This window comes from Heterodontus francisci, chromosome 49 (genome assembly GCF_036365525.1).
Source record: "Heterodontus francisci isolate sHetFra1 chromosome 49, sHetFra1.hap1, whole genome shotgun sequence".
Lineage (NCBI taxonomy): Eukaryota > Metazoa > Chordata > Chondrichthyes > Heterodontiformes > Heterodontidae > Heterodontus > Heterodontus francisci.
The window spans coordinates 14,016,980-14,042,655 of record NC_090419.1 but is presented as its reverse complement, the minus strand read 5'-3'; the positions used below and the strand labels follow the sequence as shown (position 1 = coordinate 14,042,655).

At 56.2% G+C, this 25,676-nt stretch overlaps 2 protein-coding genes across 7 annotated transcripts; one reads left to right on the top strand and one right to left on the bottom strand.

The window, feature by feature from the left end:
* Positions 1-2,096: 2,096 nt before the first annotated feature.
* cdk20 (cyclin dependent kinase 20) lies at positions 2,097-18,537 on the bottom strand. Of its 4 annotated transcripts, none has more exons than XM_068024324.1 (8): positions 18,380-18,537; positions 15,854-15,967; positions 14,975-15,163; positions 12,030-12,151; positions 8,046-8,108; positions 5,665-5,788; positions 3,362-3,517; positions 2,097-2,499 (listed from the first exon to the last, which is right to left on the bottom strand). In XM_068024324.1, exons 1-8 carry the CDS (start codon positions 18,452-18,454, stop codon positions 2,311-2,313), a joined length of 1,032 nt encoding a protein of 343 aa, XP_067880425.1. In that variant the 5' UTR covers positions 18,455-18,537; the 3' UTR covers positions 2,097-2,310. The 4 variants fall into 4 exon arrangements, with proteins under 4 accessions (XP_067880425.1, XP_067880426.1, XP_067880427.1 ...); XM_068024325.1 differs by having other exon boundaries at positions 5,665-5,734; XM_068024326.1 differs by lacking the exon at positions 5,665-5,788.
* Positions 18,538-20,310: 1,773 nt separating this feature from the next.
* LOC137358239 (ras-related protein Rab-7a-like) lies at positions 20,311-25,676 on the top strand. 3 transcript variants are annotated; one of them, XM_068024131.1, is made up of 6 exons: positions 20,311-20,403; positions 21,422-21,495; positions 22,172-22,298; positions 23,043-23,261; positions 23,659-23,784; positions 25,499-25,676. In XM_068024131.1, the coding sequence occupies exons 2-6, from the start codon at positions 21,443-21,445 to the stop codon at positions 25,586-25,588; spliced, it is 615 nt and encodes a 204-aa protein (XP_067880232.1). In that variant the 5' UTR covers positions 20,311-20,403; positions 21,422-21,442; the 3' UTR covers positions 25,589-25,676. The 3 variants fall into 3 exon arrangements, with proteins under 3 accessions (XP_067880232.1, XP_067880230.1, XP_067880231.1); XM_068024129.1 differs by having other exon boundaries at positions 20,344-20,428; XM_068024130.1 differs by lacking the exon at positions 21,422-21,495 and having other exon boundaries at positions 20,349-20,403.

Below are 25,676 nucleotides of genomic sequence, written 5' to 3'. Positions count from 1 at the left end.
GGGCAGATAAGTGGTAAGTGACATTTGCGCCACACAAGTGCCAGGCAATGACCATCCCCAACAAGAGAGAATTTAACCATCTCCCCTTGACATTCAATGGCATTACCATCGCTGAATCCCCCTCTATCAACATCCTGGGGGGTTACCATTGACCAGAAACTGAACTGGACCAGCCACATAAATACCGTGGCTACAAGAGCAGGTCAGAAGCTGGGAATTCTGCGGCGAGTTACCCACCTCCTGACTCCCCAAAGCCTGTCCACCATCTACAAGACACAAGTCAGGAGTGTGATGGAATACTCTCCACTTGCCTGGATGGGTGCAGCTCCAACAACACTCAAGAAGCTCGACACCATCCAGGACAAAGCTTGACTGGCACCCCATCTACAAACATTCACTTCCTCCACCACCGACGCACAGTGGCAGCAGTGTGTACCATCTACAAGATGCACTGCAGCAATGCACCAAGGCTCCTTCGACAGCACCTTCCAAACCCACGAGCTCTACCACCTAGAAGGACAAGGGCAGCAGATGCATGGGAACACCACCACCTGCAAGTTCCCCTCCAAGCCGCACACCATCCTGACTTGGAACTATATCGGCCGTTCCTTCACTGTCGCTGGGTCAAAATCCTGGAACTCCCTCTCTAACAGCACTGTGGGTGTACCTTCACCCCAGGGACTGCAGCGGTTCAAGAAGGCAGCTCGCCACCACCTTCTCAATGACAATTAGGGATGGGCAATAAATGTCGGCCTAGCCAGCGACACCTACATCCCATGAAACAGATAAAAAGTGATAAGCTCTAATTGACCGCAGGATCGACTGACTGGCTACTGTTCCCTACTGGATCCCAGAATGTGTCCGCCTATTTAACAATTACGCATTATACCAGCAATTTAACACAATGTGCGTTAGGCAGTAGAACGTTGCAATGTCTCCCCCAATTTACAATTTAGAGGGATGAGAGAAATGATCTTCAAAGTTGTTCCCCTTGGAGCAAAGATGATTGAGGGGAGATTTGATAGAAGTGTACAAGATTATGACAGGTTTGAGGTGGGTAGACAAAGAAAAGCTGTTCCCATTGGCAGACGGCTCAAGGACTAGGGGATAAAGATTGAAGTGAGTGGTAATGAACTGCTTACGAGGGTGCATGGACCCTAGGGGCCCAATGGCCACCTTCTGTGCAGGAACAGCCCACTGTCCTGCTCTCATCCTCAACCGTTTCTTCTGTTCGAGCCCACCGCAGAGGAGAGATGGAGCGTGTGGAGGGGGGGGGGGGGGGGGCTTTCCCGGGTCATTTATCCCGGCAGGCTGCGAGCGTACTCCCTGGGGTTAGGGAGGATACCGCCTGATTCCCCTTGCATAGTTGGCAAGAGGCGCCGGCAATCCATCAGGCGCCGCCGTCTCCGACTTTCTCGCCGGTGCCGGCTCCTGCGGTCCAGGACCTCACTGCAGCGGCCCGACTGAATCAGCGTGAGGCTGGTCCCACTGGGGCTACTTGCCTGGCGCGCACGATTGTCCCGTTTTATATTACCTGCATCGTTGGACAAATGATTTTTAAATGTAATCGTGCAATTCCTGCCTTTAGACCCTGGCTGGTGAGGGTGGGGGAAAACTGGAAGGAGTGGTGCTGGTTGGAGTCACCGGGCGCCTCCTGGTGAGCCTCTGCTGCCACCTGGAGGATGAGGCGGGCAGCAGGTGCCAACAAGCAGCAGCACACCTGCGGCGAGTGGAGGGCCCACTCGCTTATCCGCACCATCGCACCCCCCGCCCCCCCCCCCCACCCCCCCATCCCGTCCATCACCGTAACCTCCTCCAATTCTGGCCTCTTGAGCATCCCCCCCGATTCCCGTCGCTCCATCATTGGCGGCCGTGCCTTCCGCCGCCTGGGGCCCGAAGCTCTGGAATTCCCTCCCTGAACCTCTCCGCCTCTCTCTCTCTCTCCTCCTTCAAGAAGCTCCTCACAACCCACTTTTTGACGGAACATTTGGTCGCCTGTCCCTAATACCTCGTTCTCTGGCTTGGTGTTTAATTTTGCTTTATGGCACTCATGTGAAGCGGGGCATGAGGCGTTTCATTCTGCGAAAGGCACCATATAAATGTAAGTTGTTGCTGTTGGAATAACAGCTCCTTTATGCATTACAGAACACAGCATGCATAAAGAGGAACAGCACCCCCCCACCCCCCCCTGCACCCCGTGTCTCTCTTTAGACAGACACATTACATATCACTGTCTCCACAGTCCCGATGTCTCATTAATTCCTCATTGCCGACGGTCCTGGGGTGGAGGTTCGATCTGCACCTGCTCCGTTACCAGACCCTGACGTGCTGAGAGATGAGGTCCGGGTCGGTCACTGACTCCTCGAGGGGCCGGTCAATGTGGAACTTGTGCTGATGCTGCAGCCTCTGCTGGGTCTTCCTGGCGCCCCGCTGCGGTATGGGCAGCTCCGAGTGGTGGGCTGGCAGCGGCTCCTTAAAGAAGTACGGGTGCAGAAGGGCCTGCCGTGGGGTGGGGGAAGAGAGGACACCAGTGAGGCTCTGCTCGCCGTCAGCCCGCTTCGCTCCCTGCCCCGGATCTGCCGCTGCGCCCCCGCACCAGCAGCCCCATCGGGCCAGAAGAAATCGGAGCCGGAGGAGGCCGTTCGGCCCCTCCAGCCTGCGCGACTCTTCAAGGCTGACCTTCCACCTAAACTCCACCTTCCCGCCCACTCCCCATAGCCCTCGATTCCCTCAGTGCCCAAAACAAAATCCATCGATCTCAGTCTTGAACACACTAAATGACTCTTGAACACACTAAATGACTGAGCAGCTACAGCTCTCTGGGGTCGAGAACCGCACAGATTCACAACCCTCCGAGTGAAGAAATATCTCCCCATCTCAGTCCGAGACCCTTTAACCTGAGACTGTGACCCCTTGTTCGAGACTCTCTAGCCGGGGGAAATACAGCATCTTAGCATCTATCCCTCGGCCTTCTCTTTTCCAGAGAAAAGAGCCCCAGCCTGCTCAATCTTTCCTGATAGTTATAACCTCTCGGTTTTGGTATCATGCACCTTTTTGAGTGCCTCCATATCCTTTCTATAATATAATACACAGCACAGTCTGATCGCGGATTGATTACAGTTTAACATTACTTCCCGACTTTTCAATCCTATCCCTCCGGAAATGAACCCCAGTGCTTGGTTTGTATTCTTTGAAATTGCCTTATTAATCTGCGACAATGTTTTCACTGATCGGTGTATTTGTACACTCAGATCCCGAGCGGGAATATTCTCTTGCAATAAGCAGACACAAAGGGTGAGCGTGCATGCCATGCGGGGGGGGTGGGGGGGGGGGGGGGGGGGGAGACCCGGTATCTCCTCACCTCAGCAGCACCGATCCTCCTCTTCGATGGGTAGACGAGGAAACGTTTGAGTAGATCCACCGCCTCTGGCGAGGCATCTGGGACGATCTGCTCCAGCGGGATTGGCGGGTTCTCCTTGAAGGTGATCTTATTGTAATCCGGAAGCTCCGTGATTTCCTGGAGTTTTTGGTGAGGGGGGGGGGGGGAGGAAGGGGGAATGGAAAAAGCCACTCATTAGGGAGGGATGAGGAAAGACGGTGTGGGGAACCCGGCACCATCTCGCAATATCGCACACAGTCCAACTATCCGCACTGTCGGAGTGTAAGTACTGAGGGAGCGCCGCACTGTCGGAGGGTCAGTACTGAGGAACCGCCGCACTGTCGGAGGGTCAGTACTGAGTTGGCACTGCACTGTCGGAGGGTCAGTACTGAGGAACCACCGCACTGTCGGAGGGTCAGTACTGAGTTGGCACTGCACTGTCGGAGGGTCAGTACTGAGGGAGCGCCGCACTGTCGGAGGGTCAGTACTGAGGAACCACCGCACTGTCGGAGGGTCAGTACTGAGTTGGCACTGCACTGTCGGAGGGTCAGTACTGAGGGAGCGCCGCACTGTCGGAGGGTCAGTACTGAGGGAGCGCCGCACTGTCGGAATGTCAGTACTGAGGGAGCGCCGCACTGTCGGAGGGTCAGTACTGAGGGAGCGCCGCACTGTCGGAGGGTCAGTACTGAGGGAGCGCCGCACTGTCGGAGGGTCAGTACTGAGGGAGCGCCGCACTGTCGGAGGGTCAGTACTGAGGGAGCGCCGCACTGTCGGAGGGTCAGTACTGAGGGAGCGCCGCACTGTCGGAGGGTCAGTACTGAGGGAGCGCCTCACTGTCGGAGGGTCAGTACTGAGGGAGCGCCGCCCTGTCGGAGGGCCAGTACTGAGGGAGCGCCGCACTGTCGGAGGGCCAGCACTGAGGGAGCGCCGCACTGTCGGAGGGCCAGCACTGAGGGAGCGCCGCACTGTCGGAGGGCCAGCACTGAGGGAGCGCCGCACTGTCGGAGGGCCAGCACTGAGGGAGCGCCGCACTGTCGGAGGGCCAGCACTGAGGGAGCGCCGCACTGTCGGAGGGCCAGCACTGAGGGAGCGCCGCACTGTCGGAGGGCCAGCACTGAGGGAGCGCCGCACTGTCGGAGGGTCAGCACTGAGGGAGCGCCGCACTGTCGGATGGTCAGCACTGAGGGAGCGCCGCACTGTCGGAGGGTCAGCACTGAGGGAGCGCCGCACTGTCGGAGGGGCAGTACTGAGGGAGCGCCGCACTGTCGGAGGGTCAGTACCGAGGGAGCGCCGCACTGTCAGAGAGTCTGTACTGAGGGAGCGCTGCACTGTCGGAGGGTCAGTACTGAGGGAATGCTGCACTGTCGGAGGGCATCAGACGCATGGGAACACCACCACTGGCAACTTCCCCTCTAAGCCACACACCATCCTGACTTGGAACTACACCGGCCGTTCCTTCACTATCGCTGGGTCAAAATCCTGGAACTCCCTCCCTAACAGCACTGTGGGTGTACCTGCCCCACACGGACTGCAGCAGTTCAAGAAGGCGGCTCACCACCACCTTCCCAAGGGGCAATTAGGGATGGACAACAAATGCTGGCCTGGCCAGCGACTCCCACATCCGACCACCTTAATCCATATCTACCCCGTCAATCCTCAACGCCCTTCCCAGCCAGACGAGTCGGCATCCGCATCTGCATCCTTATACACGGACCTCTCCCGCCGCCACGGCCTCACTCCACACTATGTGAAAGCTGCTCCATTCTCTAGCAGTGGGGCTGCTTAACCCACTATTCGACTATGGGAGGATACCACAGCTGAGCCTGTCCTCATCTGACCTACACACGGAGGCGCGGAGTCAAACATGGACGGTGATTAAAATTCGAGCCAGGCTGTTCAGGGGTGATGTTGGGAAGCACTCCTTCACACAAAGGGGGAATGGAAATCTGGAAATCTCTGCCCCTGGAAAAGCTGTCGAGGCCGGGGCGGGGGGGGGGGGGGGGGGGGAGGTGGTGTCAATTGGAAATTCCAAACCTGAGACTGATCGATTTTTGTTGTCCCAAACTTATTAAGAGATACGGAGCCAAGTCAGGTAAACGGAGCCGAGATGCAGATCATCCAGGATCTCGCCAAACGGCTCGAGGGGCCCTCCTCCTGTCCCCAAACTCTTGCACCTGTCTCCAGGGAATGTTTCAGGAGCTGGAGCCAACAGGATGACGGAGCTGTAGGACAGGAGGAGTTTGGGCAACCTCTCCTCATAATTTAGCAGCGAACGGAGGGCTTACCGGCCAGATCTTCTCGTTGGGCGTCCCCAGCACCCGGAGCACGCAGCACAGCTGTTCAATGTCGTTTTCGCTGGGGAAGAGCGGAGAGTTGTTCAGGAGCTCGCCGAATATGCAGCCCACGGCCCTGGAGAGACCCGAACACGAGAGGGCTTTTAACTTACAGCTCGGCAGTTCCCGCGGGCCGGCTCCTGCCGGGAGGGGTAGGGGTCCCGCCGCTCGCCGCTGCCCCCGAGGGGCCATATAGCACCCGCCAAAGCTATTCGGCTGCCCGGGCCGCACCAGCTGAGCGCATCCCGCCGCAATTTCTACACAGGCCACTGGATCGTGGTCGGGTGGGGGAAACTGAACTGATTTTTTTTTTTTGAACACCCCCACCTAACCTACTCCGCCCCAACCCAGAGGCAACGGAGCAAATTGTAGTCCCTTCCACTGCCGCCCCTGGAGGTTGAGGGCGCCGCCTGAGCACAGGCCCCGGATGGAAGCTGGCCTTTGCTACCGAGTGTGGGGCTCAGGACCACACTGGGCGGCATCAGCGGACTCATTACAGGCCAGTGTTGGAGCCTGGGCCCTCCCCCACTGTGGGGCTGAGGACCAGGCTGACTGTTTGATGGGGCACAGTGTAGAGGGAGCTTTACTCTGTATCTAATCCCATGCTGTACCTGTCCTGGGGAGTGTTTGATGGGGGACAGTGTAGAGGGAGCTTTACTCTGTATCTAACCCCCCGTGTTGTACCTGTCCTGGGAGTGTTTGGCGAGGACAGTGTAGAGGGAGCTTTACTCTGTATCTAACCCCCCGTGTTGTACCTGTCCTGGGGAGTGTTTGATGGAGGACAGTGTAGAGGGAGCTTTACTCTGTATCTAACCCCCCGTGCTGTACCTGTCCTGGGGAGTGTTTGATGGGGGACAGTGTAGAGGGAGCTTTACTCTGTATCTAATCCCATGCTGTACCTGTCCTGGGGAGTGTTTGATGGGGGACAGTGTAGAGGGAGCTTTACTCTGTATCTAACCCCCCGTGTTGTACCTGTCCTGGGAGTGTTTGGCGAGGACAGTGTAGAGGGAGCTTTACTCTGTATCTAACCCCCGTGCTGTATCTGTCCTGGGGAGTGTTTGATGGAGGACAGTGTAGAGGGAGCTTTACTCTGTATCTAACCCCCCGTGCTGTATCTGTCCTGGGGAGTGTTTGATGGGGACAGTGTAGAGGGAGCTTTACTCTGTATCTAACCCCCGTGCTGTACCTGTCCTGGGGAGTGTTTGATGGGGGACAGTGTAGAGGGAGCTTTACTCTGTATCTAATCCCATGCTGTACCTGTCCTGGGGAGTGTTTGATGGGGGACAGTGTAGAGGGAGCTTTACTCTGTATCTAATCCCATGCTGTACCTGTCCTGGGAGTGTTTGATGGGGACAGTGTAGAGGGAGCTTTACTCTGTATCTAACCCCCGTGCTGTACCTGTCCTGGGGAGTGTTTGATGGGGGACAGTGTAGAGGGAGCTTTACTCTGTATCTAACCCCCGTGCTGTATCTGTCCTGGGGAGTGTTTGATGGGGACAGTGTAGAGGGAGCTTTACTCTGTATCTAACCCCCGTGCTGTACCTGTCCTGGGGAGTGTTTGATGGGGGACAGTGTAGAGGGAGCTTTACTCCGTATCTAACCCCCGTGCTGTACCTGTCCTGGGGAGTGTTTGATGGGGGACAGTGTAGAGGGAGCTTTACTCTGTATCTAACCCCCCGTGTTGTACCTGTCCTGGGAGTGTTTGGCGAGGACAGTGTAGAGGGAGCTTTACTCTGTATCTAACCCCCGTGCTGTACCTGTCCTGGGGAGTGTTTGATGGGGGACAGTGTAGAGGGAGCTTTACTCTGTATCTAACCCCCGTGCTGTACCTGTCCTGGGGAGTGTTTGATGGGGGACAGTGTAGAGGGAGCTTTACTCTGTATCTAACCCCCGTGCTGTACCTGTCCTGGGGAGTGTTTGATGGGGACAGTGTAGAGGGAGATTTACTCTGTATCTAACCCCCGTGCTGTACCTGTCCTGGGGAGTGTTTGATGGGGACAGTGTAGAGGGAGATTTACTCTGTATCTAACCCCCGTGCTGTACCTGTCCTGGGGAGTGTTTGATGGGGACAGTGTAGAGGGAGATTTACTCTGTATCTAACCCCCGTGCTGTACCTGTCCTGGGGAGTGTTTGATGGGGACAGCGTAGAGTGAGCTTTACTCTGTATCTAACCCCAGTTTTTTTTTTTTTCCGTGCTGTACCTGTCCTGGGCAGTGTTTGATGAGGACAGTGTAGCTTTATATTTTAGTCTGCCTTGCTCCCACCTAACTTATCAAATGAAAGGCAGCCTGACCTTTTCGAGAGGTTATTGTAGTGGAGAAGGACGTATCTTACCAAAGATCCACGCCTTCGTCGTATTTACGAGCTCCGTAAAGCAGTTCTGGGGCTCGGTACCACCTGCGACAATGAACAAAAGATGTAACTTAGCGGACGCCAATTACAGTCAGGCCCGTGGGTTCGACAGTGCAGCGCAGTTCTGTGAGTGCGTCTGTGATTATCATCTGCCCAGTTGCGAATTTAGGAGATTTACCAGAACGGCTCCAGGGATGAGGGCCTTCAGTTACATGGAGAGACTGGGATTGCTCTCCTTCGATGGCTAAAGGATGGGGGGACGCTTCATGGAAACGATCAAGATCCTGAAGGGTTTTGATGGAGTAAGTCTGGGGAAAGAGACTGTTTCCAGTGACAGGAGGGTCAGTAACCAGAGGGACACAGGTTTAAGATAATCGGTAAAAGAACCAGAGGGGGAAGACGAGGAGAATGTTTTCGACGCAGTGAGTTGTTGTGATCTGGAACGCGCTGCCTGAAAGGGCGGTGGAAGCAGATTCAATAGTGACTTTCAAAAGGGGGAATCGGAGAAATACTGGAAGGAGGTGATTTTACAGGGCTGTGGGAGTGGAGCTAAGTGGATAGCTCTCCCACAGACGGGCCGAATTGTCTCATCCAGTGCTGCACTGTTCCCCAACCCGCTGATGGGAGTCAATGGCTGTAACCATCTTTATACCAGTCATAGTCATGGGGTCATATAGCACTGAAACAAGCCCTTCGGCCCACCGAGTCTGTGCTGACCATCAACCACCCATTTATACTAACCCTACAGTAATCCCATATTACCTACCACCTGCCTAAGAACAAAGAACAAAGAAAATTACAGCACAGGAACAGGCTCTTCGGCCCTCCAAGCCTACGCCGATCCAAATCCTCTATCTAAACATGTTGCCTATTTTCTAAGGGTCTGTATCTCTTTTCTTCCTGCCCATTCATGTATCTGTCTAGATACATCTTAAAAGACGCTATCGTGCCCGCGTCTACCACCTCCGCTGGCAACGCGTTCCAGGCACCCACCACCCTCTGCGTAAAGAACTTTCCACGCATATCCCCCCTAAACTTTTCCCCTTTCACTTTGAACTCGTGTCCCCTTGTAATTGAATCCCCCACTCTGGGAAAAAGCTTCTTGCTATCCACCCTGTCTATACCTCTCATGATTTTGTACACCTCAATCAGGTCCCCCCTCAACCTCCGTCTTTCTAATGAAAATAATCCTAATCTACTCAACCTCTCTTCATAGCTAGCGCCCTCCATACCAGGCAACATCCTGGTGAACCTCCTCTGCACCCTCTCCAAAGCATCCACATCCTTTTGGTAATGTGGCGACCAGAACTGCACGCAGTATTCCAAATGTGGCCGAACCAAAGTCCTATACAACTGTAACATGACCTGCCAATTCTTGTACGCAATACCCCGTCCGATGAAGGAAAGCATGCCGTATGCCTTCTTGACCACTCTATTGACCTGCGTTGCCACCTTCAGGGAACAATGGACCTGAACACCCAAATCTCTCTGTACATCAATTTTCCCCAGGACTTTTCCATTTATTGTATAGTTCACTCTTGAATTGGATCTTCCAAAATGCATCACCTCGCATTTGCCCTGATTGAACTCCATCTGCCATTTCTCTGCCCAACTCTCCAGTCTATCTATATTCTGCTGTATTCTCTGACAGTCCCCTTCAGTATCTGCTACTCCACCAATCTTAGTGTCGTCTGCAAACTTGCTAATCAGACCACCTATACTTTCCTCCAAATCATTTATGTATATCACAAACAACAGTGGTCCCAGCACGGATCCCTGTGGAACACCACTGGTCACACGTCTCCATTTTGAGAAACTCCCTTCCACTGCTACTCTCTGTCTCCTGTTGCCCAGCCAGTTCTTTATCAATCTAGCTAGTACACCTTGGACCCCATGCGCCTTCACTTTCTCCATCAGCCTACCATGGGGAACCTTATCAAACGCCTTACTGAAGTCCATGTATATGACATCTACAGCCCTTCCCTCATCAATCAACTTTGTCACTTCCTCAAAGAATTCTATTAAGTTGGTAAGACATGACCTTCCCTGCACAAAACCATGTTGCCTATCACTGATAAGCCCATTTTCTTCCAGATGGGAATAGATCCTATCCCTCAGTATCTTCTCCAGCAGCTTCCCTACCACTGATGTCAGGCTCACCGGTCTATAATTACCTGGATTATCCCTGCTACCCTTCTTAAACAAGGGGACAACATTAGCAATTCTCCAGTCCTCCGGGACCTCACCCGTGTTTAAGGATGTTGCAAAGATATCTGTTAAGGCCCCAACTATTTCCTCTCTCGCTTCCCACTGTAACCTGGGATAGATCCCATCCGGACCTGGGGACTTGTCCACCTTAATGCCTTTTAGAATACCCAACACTTCCTCCCTCCTTATGCCGACTTGACCTGGAGTAATCAAACATCTGTCCCTAACCTCAACATCCGTCATGTCCCTCTCCTCGGTGAATACCGATGCAAAGTACTCGTTTAGAATCTCACCCATTTTCTCTGACTCCACGCATAACTTTCCTCCTTTGTCCTTGAGTGGGCCAATCCTTTCTCTAGTTACCCTCTTGCTCCTTATATATGAATAAAAGGCTTTGGGATTTTCCTTAACCCTGTTTGCTAAAGATATTTCATGACCCCTTTTAGCCCTCTTAATTCCTCGTTTCAGATTGCGCCTACAATCCCGATATTCTTTCAAAGCTTCGTCTTTCTTCAGCCGCTTAGACCTTATGTATGCTTCCTTTTTCCTTTTAGCTAGTGTCACAATTTCACCTGTCATCCATGGTTCCCTAATCTTGCCATTTCTACCCCTCATTTTCACAGGAACATGTCTCTCCTGCACGCTAATCAACCTCTCTTTAAAAGCCTCCCACATATCAAATGTGGATTTACCTTCAAACAGCTGCTCCCAATCTACATTCCCCAGCTCCTGCCGAATTTTGGTATAGTTGGCCTTCCCCCAATTTAGCACTCTTCCTTTAGGACCACTCTCGTCTTTGTCCATGAGTATTCTAAAACTTACGGAATTGTGATCACTATTCCCAAAGTAGTCCCCTACTGATACGTCAACCACCTGGCCGGGCTCATTCCCCAACACCAGGTCCTGTATGGCCCCTTCCCGAGTTGGACTATTTACATACTGCTCTAGAAAACCCTCCTGGATGCTCCTTACAAATTCTGCTCCATCTAGACCTCTAACATTAAGTGAATCCAAGTCAATGTTGGGAAAATTAAAATCTCCTATCACCACCACCCTGTTGCTCCTACAGCTTTCCATAATAACCTACACTAGGGGCAATTTACAATGACCAATTAACCTATCAACCTGCAAGTCTTTGGCTGTGGGAGGAAACCGGAGCAACCGGCGAAAACCCACACGGTCACAGGGAGAACTTGCAAACTCTGCACAGGCAGTACCCAGAACCGAACCCGGGTCGCTGGAGCTGTGAGGCTGCAGTGCTAACCACTGCGCCACCGTGCCGCCCCAAGGGGAATGGGGTGGCTCGTCCAACGCCGTGGGAAAGATTTGATGAGCTCGCAGACATCGCTGCAGCGAGGAGGGGTTGCCTGCCCCCAGCGGAGCCGAGTACTCTGCTGAAGGTCAAGCCAGGATGCAGAGCTCTGGTCGGCGCTGGCCGGACACTCTGGCACGGGGTTCGAACCTTCCGATTCAGAGAATGCAATGCCACCGCTGGGGAGGCTTGGAGTTCTCCCCAGTGTCCTGGGGCCAATATTTATCCTGCAAGCAACAACAACAGAAACAGATGACCTGGGTCATTTATCACATTGCTGCCTGTGGGATCTTGCTGTGCGCAAACCGGCTGCCGTGATTCCTACATTACGAGTGACTACACTTCAAAAAGAGTACTTCATTGGCTGGGAGGCGCTTTGGGGCGTCACTGAGATGGTGAGAGGCGCTATAGAAATGCAGTTTATTTCTTTCTTTAGTCTCTCTCACCGTGTAGCCACCTGATGGCTGTAAAGTCTGTCTCCTTCGTTTGAGAAAACCCGTGCCAGGCCAAAATCCGCAATTTTCAGGTGTCCCGTTGAACTAATGAGCAGGTTGGCTGGCTTTAAATCCTGCAAGAGGCAAGGAAACTGATAAGTACTCCATCAGGAAGGGGAGACTGGGGAGGAATCGGTGGGAGGGGCAGTGAGGAGAGATGGGAGAGTGGAAGGGATCTGGGGGCAGGTAGGCAGCGAGGACGGGGGGAGGGAGTCGGGATGAGAGGGGGGGTGAGGGGGAAAGAGAGCAGGGGGGCAAGAGGGAGAGAGGCGCGAGGGGGGGGTGGAGAGCGAGCGAGGGGGGGGTGGAGAGAGAACGGGGGGGGGTGGAGAGAGAACGGGGGGGGGTGGAGAGAGAACGGGGGGGGGTGGAGAGAGAACGGGGGGGGGTGGAGAGAGAACGGGGGGGGGTGGAGAGAGAACGGGGGGGGGGGGGTGGAGAGAGAACGGGGGGGGGGGGGGGTGGAGAGAGAACGGGGGGGGGGGTGGAGAGAGAACGGGGGGGGGGGTGGAGAGAGAACGGGGGGGTGGTGGAGAGAGAACGGGGGGGTGGTGGAGAGAGAACGGGGGGGTGGTGGAGAGAGAACGGGGGGGTGGTGGAGAGAGAACGGGGGGGTGGTGGAGAGAGAACGGGGGGGTGGTGGAGAGAGAACGGGGGGGTGGTGGAGAGAGAACGGGGGGGTGGTGGAGAGAGAACGGGGGGGGGTGGAGAGAGAACGGGGGGGGGTGGAGAGAGAACGGGGGGGGGTGGAGAGAGAACGGGGGGGGGGGTGGAGAGAGAACGGGGGGGGGGGGTGGAGAGAGAACGGGGGGGGGGGTGGAGAGAGAACGGGGGGGGGGGGTGGAGAGAGAACGGGGGGGGGGGTGGAGAGAGAACGGGGGGGGGGGTGGAGAGAGAACGGGGGGGGGGGTGGAGAGAGAACGGGGGGGGGGTGGAGAGAGAACGGGGGGGGGGTGGAGAGAGAACGGGGGGGGGGGGGGGTGGAGAGAGAACGGGGGGGGGTGGGGTGGAGAGAGAACGGAGGGGGGGGGGTGGGGTGGAGAGAGAACGGGGGGGTGGTGGAGAGAGAACGGGGGGGGGGGGGTGGAGAGAGAACGGGGGGGGGGGGTGGAGAGAGAACGGGGGGGGGGTGGAGAGAGAACGGGGGGGGGTGGAGAGAGAACGTGGGGGGGTGGAGAGAGAACGGGGGGGGGTGGAGAGAGAACGGGGGGGGGTGGAGAGAGAACGGGGGGGGGTGGAGAGAGAACGGGGGGGGGTGGAGAGAGAACGGGGGGGGGGGGGGTGGAGAGAGAACGGGGGGGGGGGGGTGGAGAGGGAACGGGGGGGGGGGGGGGTGGAGAGAGAACGGGGGGGGGGTGGAGAGAGAACAGGGGGGGGGGTGGAGAGAGAACGGGGGGGGGGGGTGGAGAGAGAACGGGGGGGGGGTGGAGAGAGAACGGGGGGGGGGGTGGAGAGAGAACGGGGGGGGGGGGTGGAGAGAGAACAGGGGGGGGGGGTGGAGAGAGAACGGGGGGGGGGTGGAGAGAGAACGGGGGGGGGGTGGAGAGAGAACGGGGGGGGGGGTGGAGAGAGAACGGGGGGGGGGGTGGAGAGAGAACAGGGGTGGGGGGTGGAGAGAGAACGGGGGTGGAGGGAGAGAGAACGGGGGGGGGGAGAGAGAACGGGGGGGGGAGAGAGAACGGGGGGGTGGGGGAGAGAGAACGGAGGGGGGGGGGAGAGAGAGAACGGGTGGGGGGGAGAGAGAACGGGTGGGGGGGGAGAGAGAACGGGTGGGGGGGAGAGAGAACGGGTGGGGGGAGAGAGAGCGAGGGGGGGAGAGAGAGCGAGGGGGGGAGAGAGAGCGAGGGGGGGAGAGCGAGCGAGGGGGGGAGAGCGAGGGGGGGAGAGAAGGTGAGAAGAGAGGGGGCAAGAGAGGGATCAGGGGAAAGAGGGGGAATGGAGAGTGCGTAGAGTGGGGGAAGGTGCGAACAGCGGAGAAAAGGAGTGCAATTTCTCATCAATTAGTTGTGGCAAAGTTCATTTCAAAAATTCTGCCTTTACATAGTGACTTTGCAGTAAAACATCCCGAGGTGCTTCAAACAAGCAGAAATAGTCCCCAAGTACCTTCAGAATCAGTGCAGCTGATAATCCGAACCAATTTTTATCTATTTTTCCCAATGAGCAGGCTGCTTAAACAAAGAACTCGTAACAAAACAAAGACCTACATTTCTATAGCATCTTTCATTTTCATGACGCCCCAAAGTGCCTCACAGCAAAGGGAGTACGTTCGAAGTGCGGCCACTGGTGCAATGTAGGAAACGCAGGAGACAAATTGCGCACAGCAAGCTCCCACAAACAGCAATATGATAATGAGCAGATCATCTGTTTTCTTTTCAGTGATGTTGGTTTGGGGGGTAAACACTGGCCCCAGGACACTGGGGAGAACTCGTCCCCGCCAACAACACCTCTTCAAAATAGTGGCCGTGGGATCTTGAACATCCACCTGAGTCAGCAGACAGGCGCCTCGGGTTTAACGTCTCATCCGAACGAAGGCACCTCCGACAGTGCGGCGCTCCCTTGGTACTGACCCTCCCACAGTGCGGCGCTCCCTCGGTACTGACCCTCCGACAGTGCGGCGCTCCCTCAGTACTGACCCTCCGACAGTGCGGCGTTCCCTCAGTACTGACCCTCCGACAGAGCAAGTCTGGATATCAGAGGAGGAGCAGCACAGGGTCAAGCTCCCTCGTGATGCCCCTGCAGCCGAATAGCCGGCCAAAACCCACCGCTTCTATGCGCCCTTGGGCGGCACTCCGGAGGACGACCATCGTCCACGAAGCTGACCCGCCCCGCCACCGCCCCGAGTGAACGGAGAGGCGAAGCGAAAGCAAGTGGAGGCCATACGCGACAGGTTCTCTCACCCGGTGCATGATGGAGTTCTCGTGACAGAAGGCCACCCCCTTCAGCAGCATCATCATGTAACCTTTGACCTGTGACTCGGTGAGGGGCCGGTCGGAGTTGCGGATCACCTCCGACAGGTCGGAGAGCATGTACTCGAAGACCAGCACGAAACCGGTGCCGTGAGGGAATACGTTCTTCAGTTTCACTACCTGGAAGGGGAGGGAGAGAGAGACAGAGAGAGGGCAGTTCAGGATTACCTCCCAAAGTACGGCACAGAAGTGTAAACCACACTAAATTTAACCCCAAGCCACATAAGGAGTTTTAGGGACAGGTGACTGTATGTTAAGTCAAAGAGGTCAGTTTTATGGAGCGTCTTAAAGGCGGAGAGGTTGAGGGAGGGAATTCCAGAGCTTAGGGACCCGGGCAGCTGAAGGAACGGCCGCCAATGGTGGAGCGATGGGAATCGGGGGATGCTTCAGAGGCCGGAATTGGAGGAGTGCTGAGATCTCGGTGTTGGCGAGGGGGGCGTTGCAGGTGCTGGAGGAGGTGACAGGGATATGGAGGTGGTGAGGGGCCTTGGAGGGACGTGAAAACAAGAGTGAGAATTTTAGAATCAAGGTGTTGCCGTCAAACACTCCCAAGGCGGGGACAGCACTGGCTTGGCTGCTGCCTGATTAGGACTGCTGAGTGCATCAACGAGGTGCAGCTGGCAGTGCCGCACTCAGTTGCAGGAGCTGTTGCTGGAGAAAGAGAGGGAGAGCTGCAACACTTCTGGACAACATTTGCTGCAGAGAAGAACAGCAAAAAAAAAAATAACGGGGTTAGAGACAGAGTAAAGCTCCCGGTCTCAGCCCATTGGGTTTCCCTATGAATGGACCGGCGGCGAATCCAGTACTCACATACGGATTATCCTCGATTTCCTGAAGAGCTTTGATCTCCCGCAGTGCCTGATTCGGAATTCCATCCTCCAATTTCCGAAGAGCCACTTTTTTCAGGGCCACGGTCTCGCCCGTCTAGGGAACAAGAAGAAGAAACTGAGCAAGTGGCAAATGACTCAAGACAAAGTCCCCATGAGCTGAGCCCTGCACTGTCGGAGGGTCAGTACTGAGGGAGCGCCGCACTGTCGGAGGGTCAGTACTGAGCGGGAGCCGCACTGTCGGAGGGTCAGTACTGAGGGAGCCCCGCACTGTGGAAGGGTCAGTACTGAGCGGGAGCCGCACTGTCGGAGGGTCAGTACTGAGGGAGCCCCGCACTGTGGAAGGGTCAGTACTGAGGGAGCGCCGCACTGTCGGAGGGTCAGTACCGAGGGAGCGCCGCACTGTCGGAGGGTCAGTACCGAGGGAGCACCGCACTGTCGGAGGGTCAGTACCGAGGGAGCGCCGCACTGTCGGAGGGTCAGTACCGAGGGAGCGCCGCACTGTCGGAGGGTCAGTACTGAGGGAGCGCCGCACTGTCGGAGGGTCAGTACTGAGGGAGCGCCGCACTGTCGGAGGGTCAGTACTGAGGGAGCGCCGTACTGTCGGAGGGTCAGTACTGAGGGAGCGCCGCACTGTCGGAGGGTCAGTACTGAGGGAGCGCCGCACTGTCGGAGGGTCAGTACTGAGGGAGCGCCGCACTGTCGGAGGGTCAGTACTGAGGGAGTGCCGCACTGTCGGAGGGTCAGTACTGAGGGAGCGCCGCACTGTCGGAGGGTCAGTACTGACCGAGCGCCGCACTGTCGGAGGGTCAGTACTGAGGGAGCGCCGCACTGTCGGAGGGGCAGTACTGAGGGGGCGCCGCACTGTCGGAGGGTCAGTACTGAGGGTGCGCCGCGCTGTCGGAAGGTCAGTACTGAGGGAGCGCCGCACTGTCGGAGGGTCAGTACTGAGGGAGCGCCGCACTGTCGGAGGGTCAGTACTGAGGGAGCGCCGCAATGTCGGAGGATCAGTACTGAGGGAGCGCCGCACTGTCGGAGGGGCAGTACTGAGGGAGCGCCGCAATGTCGGAGGGTCAGTACTGAGGGAGCGCCGCACTGTCGGAGGGTCAGTACTGAGGGAGCACCGCACTGTCGGAGGGTCAGTACTGAGGGAGCGCCGCACTGTCGGAGGGTCAGTACTGAGGGAGCCCGCACTGTCGGAGGGGCAGTACTGAGGGAGCGCCGCACTGTCGGAGGGTCAGTACCGAGGGAGCGCCGCACTGTCGGAGGGTCAGTACCGAGGGAGCGCCGCACTGTCGGAGGGTCAGTACCGAGGGAGCGCCGCACTGTCGGAGGGTCAGTACCGAGGGAGCGCCGCACTGTCGGAGGGTCAGTACCGAGGGAGCGCCGCACTGTCGGAGGGTCAGTACCGAGGGAGCGCCGCACTGTCGGAGGGTCAGTACTGAGGGAGCGCCGCACTGTCGGAGGGTCAGTACTGAGGGAGCGCCGCACTGTCAGAGGGTCAGTACTGAGGGAGCGCCACACTGTCGGAGAGTCAGTACTGAGGGAGCGTCGCACTGTCGGAGGGTCAGTACTGAGGGAGCGCCGCACTGTCGGAGGGTCAGTACTGAGGGAGCGCCGCAATGTCGGAGGATCAGTACTGAGGGAGCGCCGCACTGTCGGAGGGGCAGTACTGAGGGAGCGCCGCAATGTCGGAGGGTCAGTACTGAGGGAGCGCCGCACTGTCGGAGGGTCAGTACTGAGGGAGCACCGCACTGTCGGAGGGTCAGTACTGAGGGAGCACCGCACTGTCGGAGGGTCAGTACTGAGGGAGCCCGCACTGTCGGAGGGTCAGTACTGAGGGAGGGTCAGTACTGAGGGAGCGCCGCACTGTGGAAGGGTCAGTACTGAGGGAGGGTCAGTACTGAGGGAGCGCCGCACTGTCGGAGGGTCAGTACTGAGGGAGCGTCGCAATGTCGGAGGGTCAGTACTGAGGGAGCGCCGCACTGTCGGAGGGTCAGTAGTGAGGGAGCGCCGCACTGTCGGAGGGTCAGTACTGAGGGAGCGCCACACTGTCGGAGGGTCAGTACTGAGGGAGCGTCGCAATGTCGGAGGGTCAGTACTGAGGGAGCGCCGCACTGTCGGAGGGTCAGTAGTGAGGGAGCGCCGCACTGTCGGAGGGTCAGTACTGAGGGAGCGCCGCACTGTCGGAGGGTCAGTACTGAGGGAGCGTCGCAATGTCGGAGGGTCAGTACTGAGGGAGCGCCGCACTGTCGGAGGGTCAGTAGTGAGGGAGCGCCGCACTGTCGGAGGGTCAGTACTGAGGGAGTGCCGCACTGTCGGAGGGTCAGTACTGAGGGAGTGCGGCACTGTCGGAGGGTCAGTACTGAGGGAGGGTCAGTACTGAGGGAGCGCCGCACTGTCGGAGGGTCAGTACTGAGGGAGGGTCAGTACTGAGGGAGGGTCAGTACTGAGGGAGTGCCGCACTGTGGGAGGGTTAGTACTGAGGGAGTGCCGGAGGGCCGCGCACCTCGATGTGTTTGGCTTTGAAGACGATGCCGTGCGCCCCTTCCCCGACCCGCCCGAGGATGCTGTACTGCTCCATTCCAACCCCGCGGCCGGGAAAGGCCTGAGGCCTGCGCACTAGGCCCGGGGCGCCATGGCAACGGTGCGCGAAGGGGGGGGGGCGTGGCGGGAGGCGCAGACGTCATCGCGCACCACGCGGGGGGTGGCGTCATTACGCATCCCGGACCTGAATGACGTCATGGCGCCCCTCAGGTTAAACCCCGCCCCTCAACTCCTCCTCCTCCCACCTGTTTTAAAAAAAAATCCCCTTAAAGGGACACTCCAGTGCACAACTGGAGCTGCAATTGCCACTTCCCTCCTCCACCCCCAGCCACAAACCAGCTTCGATTGCTGTGCATACGGAGGCAGGGCATGTTCACCGATACCGCACCTTAATTCTAGCGAAGCGTCCCCATGGCCCTTCACGGGCGCGGTCGCCACCGAATTCTGACACCGCGCCACCCAGGGAGATGTTCGGGACGGGTGACCCGAAAGCTCGGGCAAAGAGGCAGATGCTCAGGAGCGTCTTTGAAAGGAGGGGAGAAGGCGAGAGGTTTAGGGAGGGAATTCCAGAGCTTGGGGCCCCAGGTAGCTGAAAGCACAGCCGCCAGTGGTGGAGCGATGGGAAGCGGGGGACGCTCAAGAGGCCAGAATTGGAGGAGCGCAGAGATCTCGGAGGGTTGTAGGGGCTGGAAGAGGTTCCAGAGATAGGGAGGGTTCTAGGGGCTGGAGGAGGTTACAGAGATAGGGAGGGTTCTAGGGGCTGGAGGAGGTTACAGAGATAGGGAGGGGTGTTGGGACTGGAGGAGGTTACAGAGATAGGGAGGGGTGTTGGGACTGGAGGAGGTTACAGAGATAGGGAGGGGTGTTGGGACTGGAGGAGGTTACAGAGATAGGGAGTGTTGTAGGGGATTGAGGAGGTTACAGAGATAGGGAGGGGTGTTGGGACTGGAGGAGGTTACAGAGATAGGGAGGGGTGTTGGGACTGGAGGAGGTTACAGTGATAGGGAGGGGTGTTGGGACTGGAGGAGGTTACAGAGATAGGGAGGATTGTAGGGGCCGGCGGAGGTTACAGAGATAGGGAGGGGTGTTGGGACTGGAGGAGGTTACAGAGATAGGGAGGATTGTAGGGGCCGGAGGAGGTTACAGAGATAGGGAGGGTTGTAGGGGCCGGAGGAGGTTACAGAGATAGGGAGGATTGTAGGGGCCGGAGGAGGTTACAGAGATAGGGAGGGTTGTAGGGGCCGGAGGAGGTTACAGAGATAGGGAGGGTTGTAGGGGCCGGAGGAGGTTACCCCCCGAGGGATTCGTGAACAAAGACGAGAATTCTAAAATTCTCCAGAATTCGGGAAAATCTCTTTGCGCTAATTTCCAAACTGTAAAGATATTTTTTTTCGTTTTCTGCGGGCGTCGCTGGGAAGGCCAGCATTTATTGCCCATCCCTAACTGCACACCCTCCCTCCCCGAGAAGGCAGTGGGTCATAGAGTCCTTCGCGGCGCAGTGGAAGGCCACTCGGCCCGTTGAGCGCAGGCCGGCCCCTCCAGCATTTTGAACCGCTGCCGTCCACGCGGTGCGGGCCGAGCCCTCGGGGAGGGAGTTCCAGGATTTTGGCCCCCTGCAAGCGACAGTGAAGGAAATGGCCGATGTGGTTCTCGAGTCCCGATGTTGGCTCGGCCTGAATTTATGTCCGATAACTGTCCTGTGTGGCGCCTCGGGATGTTGAAGGTGCTATCTCAATGAAAGTTGTTGGGGGAGGGGGATGGGGTGGCAGCAGGGACCATCACAAGTCAATCCCATAAAGTGGGGCCCAGTATGATTTCCAATCACAAAACACAGTCCCAACCTACTTGGACACATCTCACACCCTCAAGAATCCAGTCCTGAGCTTTCAATTCCCCCTGATCACAGCAGACCCGGAAGTTGCCGAACTTCCTGGAAACTTTCTGCAGCCAGAAACTGAAAGTAAGAAGCAACTTCAAATAAGGAAGGTTTGTAGCACCTTTGTAAACAACTGTAAGTGTAATCAAGTTACGTTTTTATAAAAAAAAATTTCAGTGCTTTTAACAGTTGAGAAAAAGTTTGCAAACTTGTTTACAAAAAAGTTGTTAACTGTTCTCCAGTAGCAAATTCACCTGTCATCATTTCTACCTCGATATATGTTTACAGATTCAGTCTCTTTTATGCATTTCGAGTGGAGGCAAGGCTTATTTTAAAAGGAAACTCACCTTGCTTTCTTTCAATTGAACTTATTTAATTTATGCTTTGAGAGAGATGGGAGGTTAAACAATGGAGATTATGTGCATTTATTGAAGGATTGGGAATGCTGGAGGTAACAGGGGGCTTGGAAGCGGAGTTAGCTCAATATTAAATCTGAGGGCCAAGGGGGAACGATTTTAACTCAATCTGCGAAAATTGGCATATTAGTATATGCAAATGAGCATCCAACATTAATATGCAAATTGATGCAGCACGCAAATATTATTGCGCTAATTAGGACGATTTGCACATATGCAGATTATGTTGCTGGAGATTTTTTTGCATGTTATTCCTAGAGTCTCCCACCCCAATCTGCTCTGCCCTCGGGGGCCAACATTCTCCCAAGTGCAGTACCGAGGGAGTGCAGCACGGCCAAAAGTGCCGTCATTCAGATCAGACGTTGCAAAAGATCCCACGGCCGGGATCGGAGGAAAAAGCAAGGGGGAGTACTTCCCGGTGTCCCTCAACCAACATCACTTAAAAAAAAATCTGGTCATTTATCGCATTGCTGTTTGTGGGATCTTGCTGTGCGCAAATTGGCTGCTACGCCCTTCATTGGGCGCGAGGCGCTTTGGGAAGGCCCTGAGGTGCTGAAAGGCGCTACAGATTATTCCTTACCACGTTCCCAGGGCATCCCACTCGGCCTGCTGGGGAACCTCAGGGCAGCCCGTTTGCGCACAGCAAGATCCCATCCCCCCACCCCCAGTGCGGCCAAGCCCAGTAACGTGCACGGCCTGCGTTCTGTTTCAGAGCTCCGTTTCCGACGGGAAGATGTCGATGAGGAAGAGAAGCCAGCTGAAGGTCATCCTCCTGGGAAACTCCGGGTAGGAGTTGTTCGACGCGGCAGGGGGGGGGGGGGGGAATCCCAATTTTACGCGACTCCCGCCAACGCCTGGGCCATTTTTCTTGCTGCGTCTCTCTGCACGGTGTGGCTTATTGAGGGAGATTTATACCCAGTAACGTACAGTGTGTTAATAATATATACGGATTGAGACCCAGTAACGTAGGGCGGGTTATTAAATGATATAACAACAACTTGCATTGATGTAGCATCTTCAGTGTAGTAAAATGGGCCAAAGCACTTCGCAGGAACGCTATTTGCTAAAATTTGACCCCCAGCCCCATAAGGAGATATTCGGGACCAGCGACCAAAAGCTCGTTCAAAGAGGTCAGTTTTAAGGAGCATCTCAATAGGAGGAGAGAGAGAGGCGGAGAGGTTTAGGGAGGGAATTCCAGGGTTGGAGGAGCACAGAGATCTCGGAGGGTTGTAGGGGCGCTGCCCTGAAAACGTTAACTCTGCTTCTCTCTTCCCCCCCCCCCCCCCCCCACTCCCCCCCTCCCCTTCCCTCCCAGATGCTGCCAGACCTGCTGAGGTATTTCCAGCAGTTCTTTCTGCGATTTAAGTAAGAGGCCGGGATTTGCCAGGCCCTGCCCGTACTTGGAGTGGGGTCGGTGCGGGTGCGAGCTCGGTCACCTTCCTGTTTTGTTGTCCTATTTCAGTGTGGGGAAATCAGCCCTCATGAACCAGTACATAAACAGACGTTACACCAACCTGTACAAGGCGACAATCGGAGCGGACTTCCTCAGCCGGGACATCACCGTCGACGGCAGAAATATCACCTTGCAGGTACGTCAGGGGCCACGGCGACTGATGGCGGAGCGAGGGAAAACTGGGGGGGGCAGGGAAGATGTTGAGATGAGTTGTGGGGGGGGAGATTGTGTATTAGTTTTTAAAGAGAAGTTCTGTTAAACTTTGGTTTTACATATATAGTACAGGCACTGCAAAAGATGGTTTACAAGAACTGAGGCTACAGCTCTACCAGGAGCGGGCCATTTAGCCCCTCGGGTCTGTTCCGCCTTTCCAAGAGATCGTGGCTGCTCAGGAAAGATTGAACAGGCTGAGGGGCGACACGACCAGAGGGTTTTGATAGGGTAGGTGTTTTGATGTGTGGGGAAAAGACCAGAACTAGGGGGCCATCAATAGAAGAGAGTCACGAGTCCATGAGGGCAGAAGTGGGGATGTTCGCACAATGTTCAGCACCATTTGCAACTCCTCAGATAGTGAAGCAGTCTGTATAGAAATGCAGCAAGACCTGGACAACATCCAGGCTTGGGCTGATAAGTGGCAAGTAACATTCACGCCACACAAGTGCCAGGCAATGACCATCTCCAACAAGGGAGAAAAGAGACCTCGGAGGGTGGCGGGGGCTGGAGGAGGTCCCGGACGTAGGGAAGGGCGGGCTGGGATTTAAAAAACAAGGATGAGAATTTTACGACCGCGGCGTTGTCAGACTGGGGGCCCAGCAAGCGGTGACGGGTGAATGGGACTCTATGCGGGCTCTGCCTTCTCCTCCTCCCCTCCCCCTTGCAGGTATGGGACACCGCCGGCTCGGAACGGTTCCAGTCCCTGGGGTCGGTGCTGTACAGAGGGGCGGACTGCTGCCTGCTGGTGTTCGACGTGACCTCGGCTGCTTCCTTCAGGGCCCTGGACGGCTGGAGGAAGGAGTTTGTGCTGCAGGCCAACCCCAGGGACCCAGACGGCTTCCCCTTTCTCGTCGTCGGGAACAAGGCGGACCTGAGCAACCGAGAGGTCAGAAGCGAAGACTCTTGCCTTCCTCGCGCGTCTCTCCCCGCCTGCCCAACCGCGATGGCTTTCTATCCCGCTGAGTAGTTAATAAACACGGCGAATAGTTGAGGCCCCCGACACAGACCCTTGTGGGACGCACCCTGCCACTTCAGAGTGCCTGCCCCATTAACCTTATTGTGAATTTGGAGGACCAACCCTTTCTCCTCCCCCAGGCTCCATCCCCGAACTGGATGGTCCCCTGGGTGAAGAGCTGTGCTGGTGGAACCGGACTCTGCGTAGAGTCGGGGCCTTTGGGAGTTGGGGTGGAGGGAAATGAGGGGCAGTATTCACCGGGAGTTTTGCTGCGGTTTGCCCTGGCCACGAGACGGTTAATCCCAGCTGTCCGTCTCCCAAACTGCAGGTGGCCGGCGAGCTGGCGGAGGATTGGTGCAAAGCCCACAACTTGGCGTACGTCGAGACCAGCGCGAAGGAGGCTCTGAACGTGGGGGAGGCTTTTCAGGCCTGCGCCCGGCTCGTGTTGAAGCAGGTGAAGGCCCGTGCGCGGAGATGGGGAATCGGCGGGAAGATGAGCCATTCCCAGGTTCCTGCTGCTGCTCGTCGCTAATCCACTGGACGCCCGCTCTGCCTCCGGCAGTCGAATTTCCCGCCGGTGTCCAAAGAATTGCCGTGTGCTGGAGGGTGGTGCATGCAGGAATCACCTGGGCCCGGGGAAGATGTTGAGATGAGTTTTGGGGGGGGGGGGGGAAGATTGTGTATTAGTTTTTAAAGAGAAGTTCTGTTAAACTTTGGTTTTACATATATAGTACAGGCACTGCAAAAGATGGTTTACAAGAACTGAGGCTACAGCTCTACCAGGAGCGGGCCATTTAGCCCCTCGGGTCTGTTCCGCCTTTCCAAGAGATCGTGGCTGCTCAGGAAAGATTGAACAGGCTGAGGGGCGACACGACCAGAGGGTTTTGATAGGGTAGGTGTTTTGATGTGTGGGGAAAAGACCAGAACTAGGGGGCCATCAATAGAAGAGAGTCACGAGTCCATGAGGGCAGAAGTGGGGATGTTCGCTGATGATTGCACAATGTTCAGCACCATTCGCAACTCCTCAGATACTGAAGCAGTCTGTATAGAAATGCAGCAAGACCTGGACAATATCCAGGCTTGGGCTGATAAGTGGCAAGTAACATTCACGCCACACAAGTGCCAGACAATGACCATCTCCAACAAGAGAGAATCTAACCATCTCCCCTTTATGTTCAATGGCATTACCATCGCTGAATTCCCCCCCCGCTTTCAAAATCCTGGGGGTTACCATTGATCAGAAACTGAACTGGAGCAGCTACACAAATACTGTGGGGATAAGAGCAGGTCAGAGGTTGGGAATTCCGCACTGCGTAACTCACCTCCTGACTCCCCAAATCCTGTCCACCATCTACAAGGCACAAGTCAGGAGTGTGATGTAATACTCTCCACTTGCCTGGATGTGTGCAGCTCCAACACACAGCACTCAAGACGCCCGACACCATCCAGGACAAAGCACCCCATCCACAGCCTTCAACATTCACTCCCTCCACCACCGACGCACAGTGGCAGCAGTGTGTACCATCTACAAGATGCACTGCAGCAACTCACCAAGGCTCCTTCGACAGCACCTTCCAAACCCGCGACCTCTACCGCCTCAAAGAACAAGGGCTGCAGACGCATGGGAACACCACCACCTGCAAGTTCCCCTCCAAGCCACACACCATCCTGACTTGGAACTGCATCACCGTTCCTTCACTGTCGCTGGGTCAAAATCCTGGAACTCCCACACTAACAGCACTGTGGGTGTACCTACCCCACACAGACTACAGCAGTTCAAGGCGGCAGCTCACCACCACCTTCTCAAGGGGCAATTTGGGATGGGCAATAGATGCTGGCCTGGCCAGCGACGCCCACATCCCATGAACGAATAAAAAGAACTAAAATCCAATGGGCGAATTCAGGAGAAACCTGTTTCCCCAGAGAGTGGTGAGATTGTGGAATTCACTACCACAGGAAGTGGTTGAGGTGAACAGCACTGATGCGTTTAAGGGGAAGCTGGATAAACATGAGGGAGAGGGGAATAGAAGGATATGGTGATAGGGGGAAATGAAGGGGAGGGGGCATGAATGGCGCAGAAATGGCAGCATGGACTAGTTGGGCCGAATGGCCTGTTTCTGTGGTGTAGCAATCCACCTAATTCGGTGTCTTGTTGGATTCTCCTGCAGCTGCGAGGCGAAGACCAGTACGTGAACCACCTCGACCAGATCCAGCTCAGCCCGGTAGACTCCAGTCCGCCACGGCCTTGCGCCTGCTGATCCCCGAGGCTCGTGGGGCCTGCTCCCTGCCCGCCCCGCCATGGATGTGCCGCTTGCTGCCGCCGCCCGTTGCGTGTTCCAAGTGGGT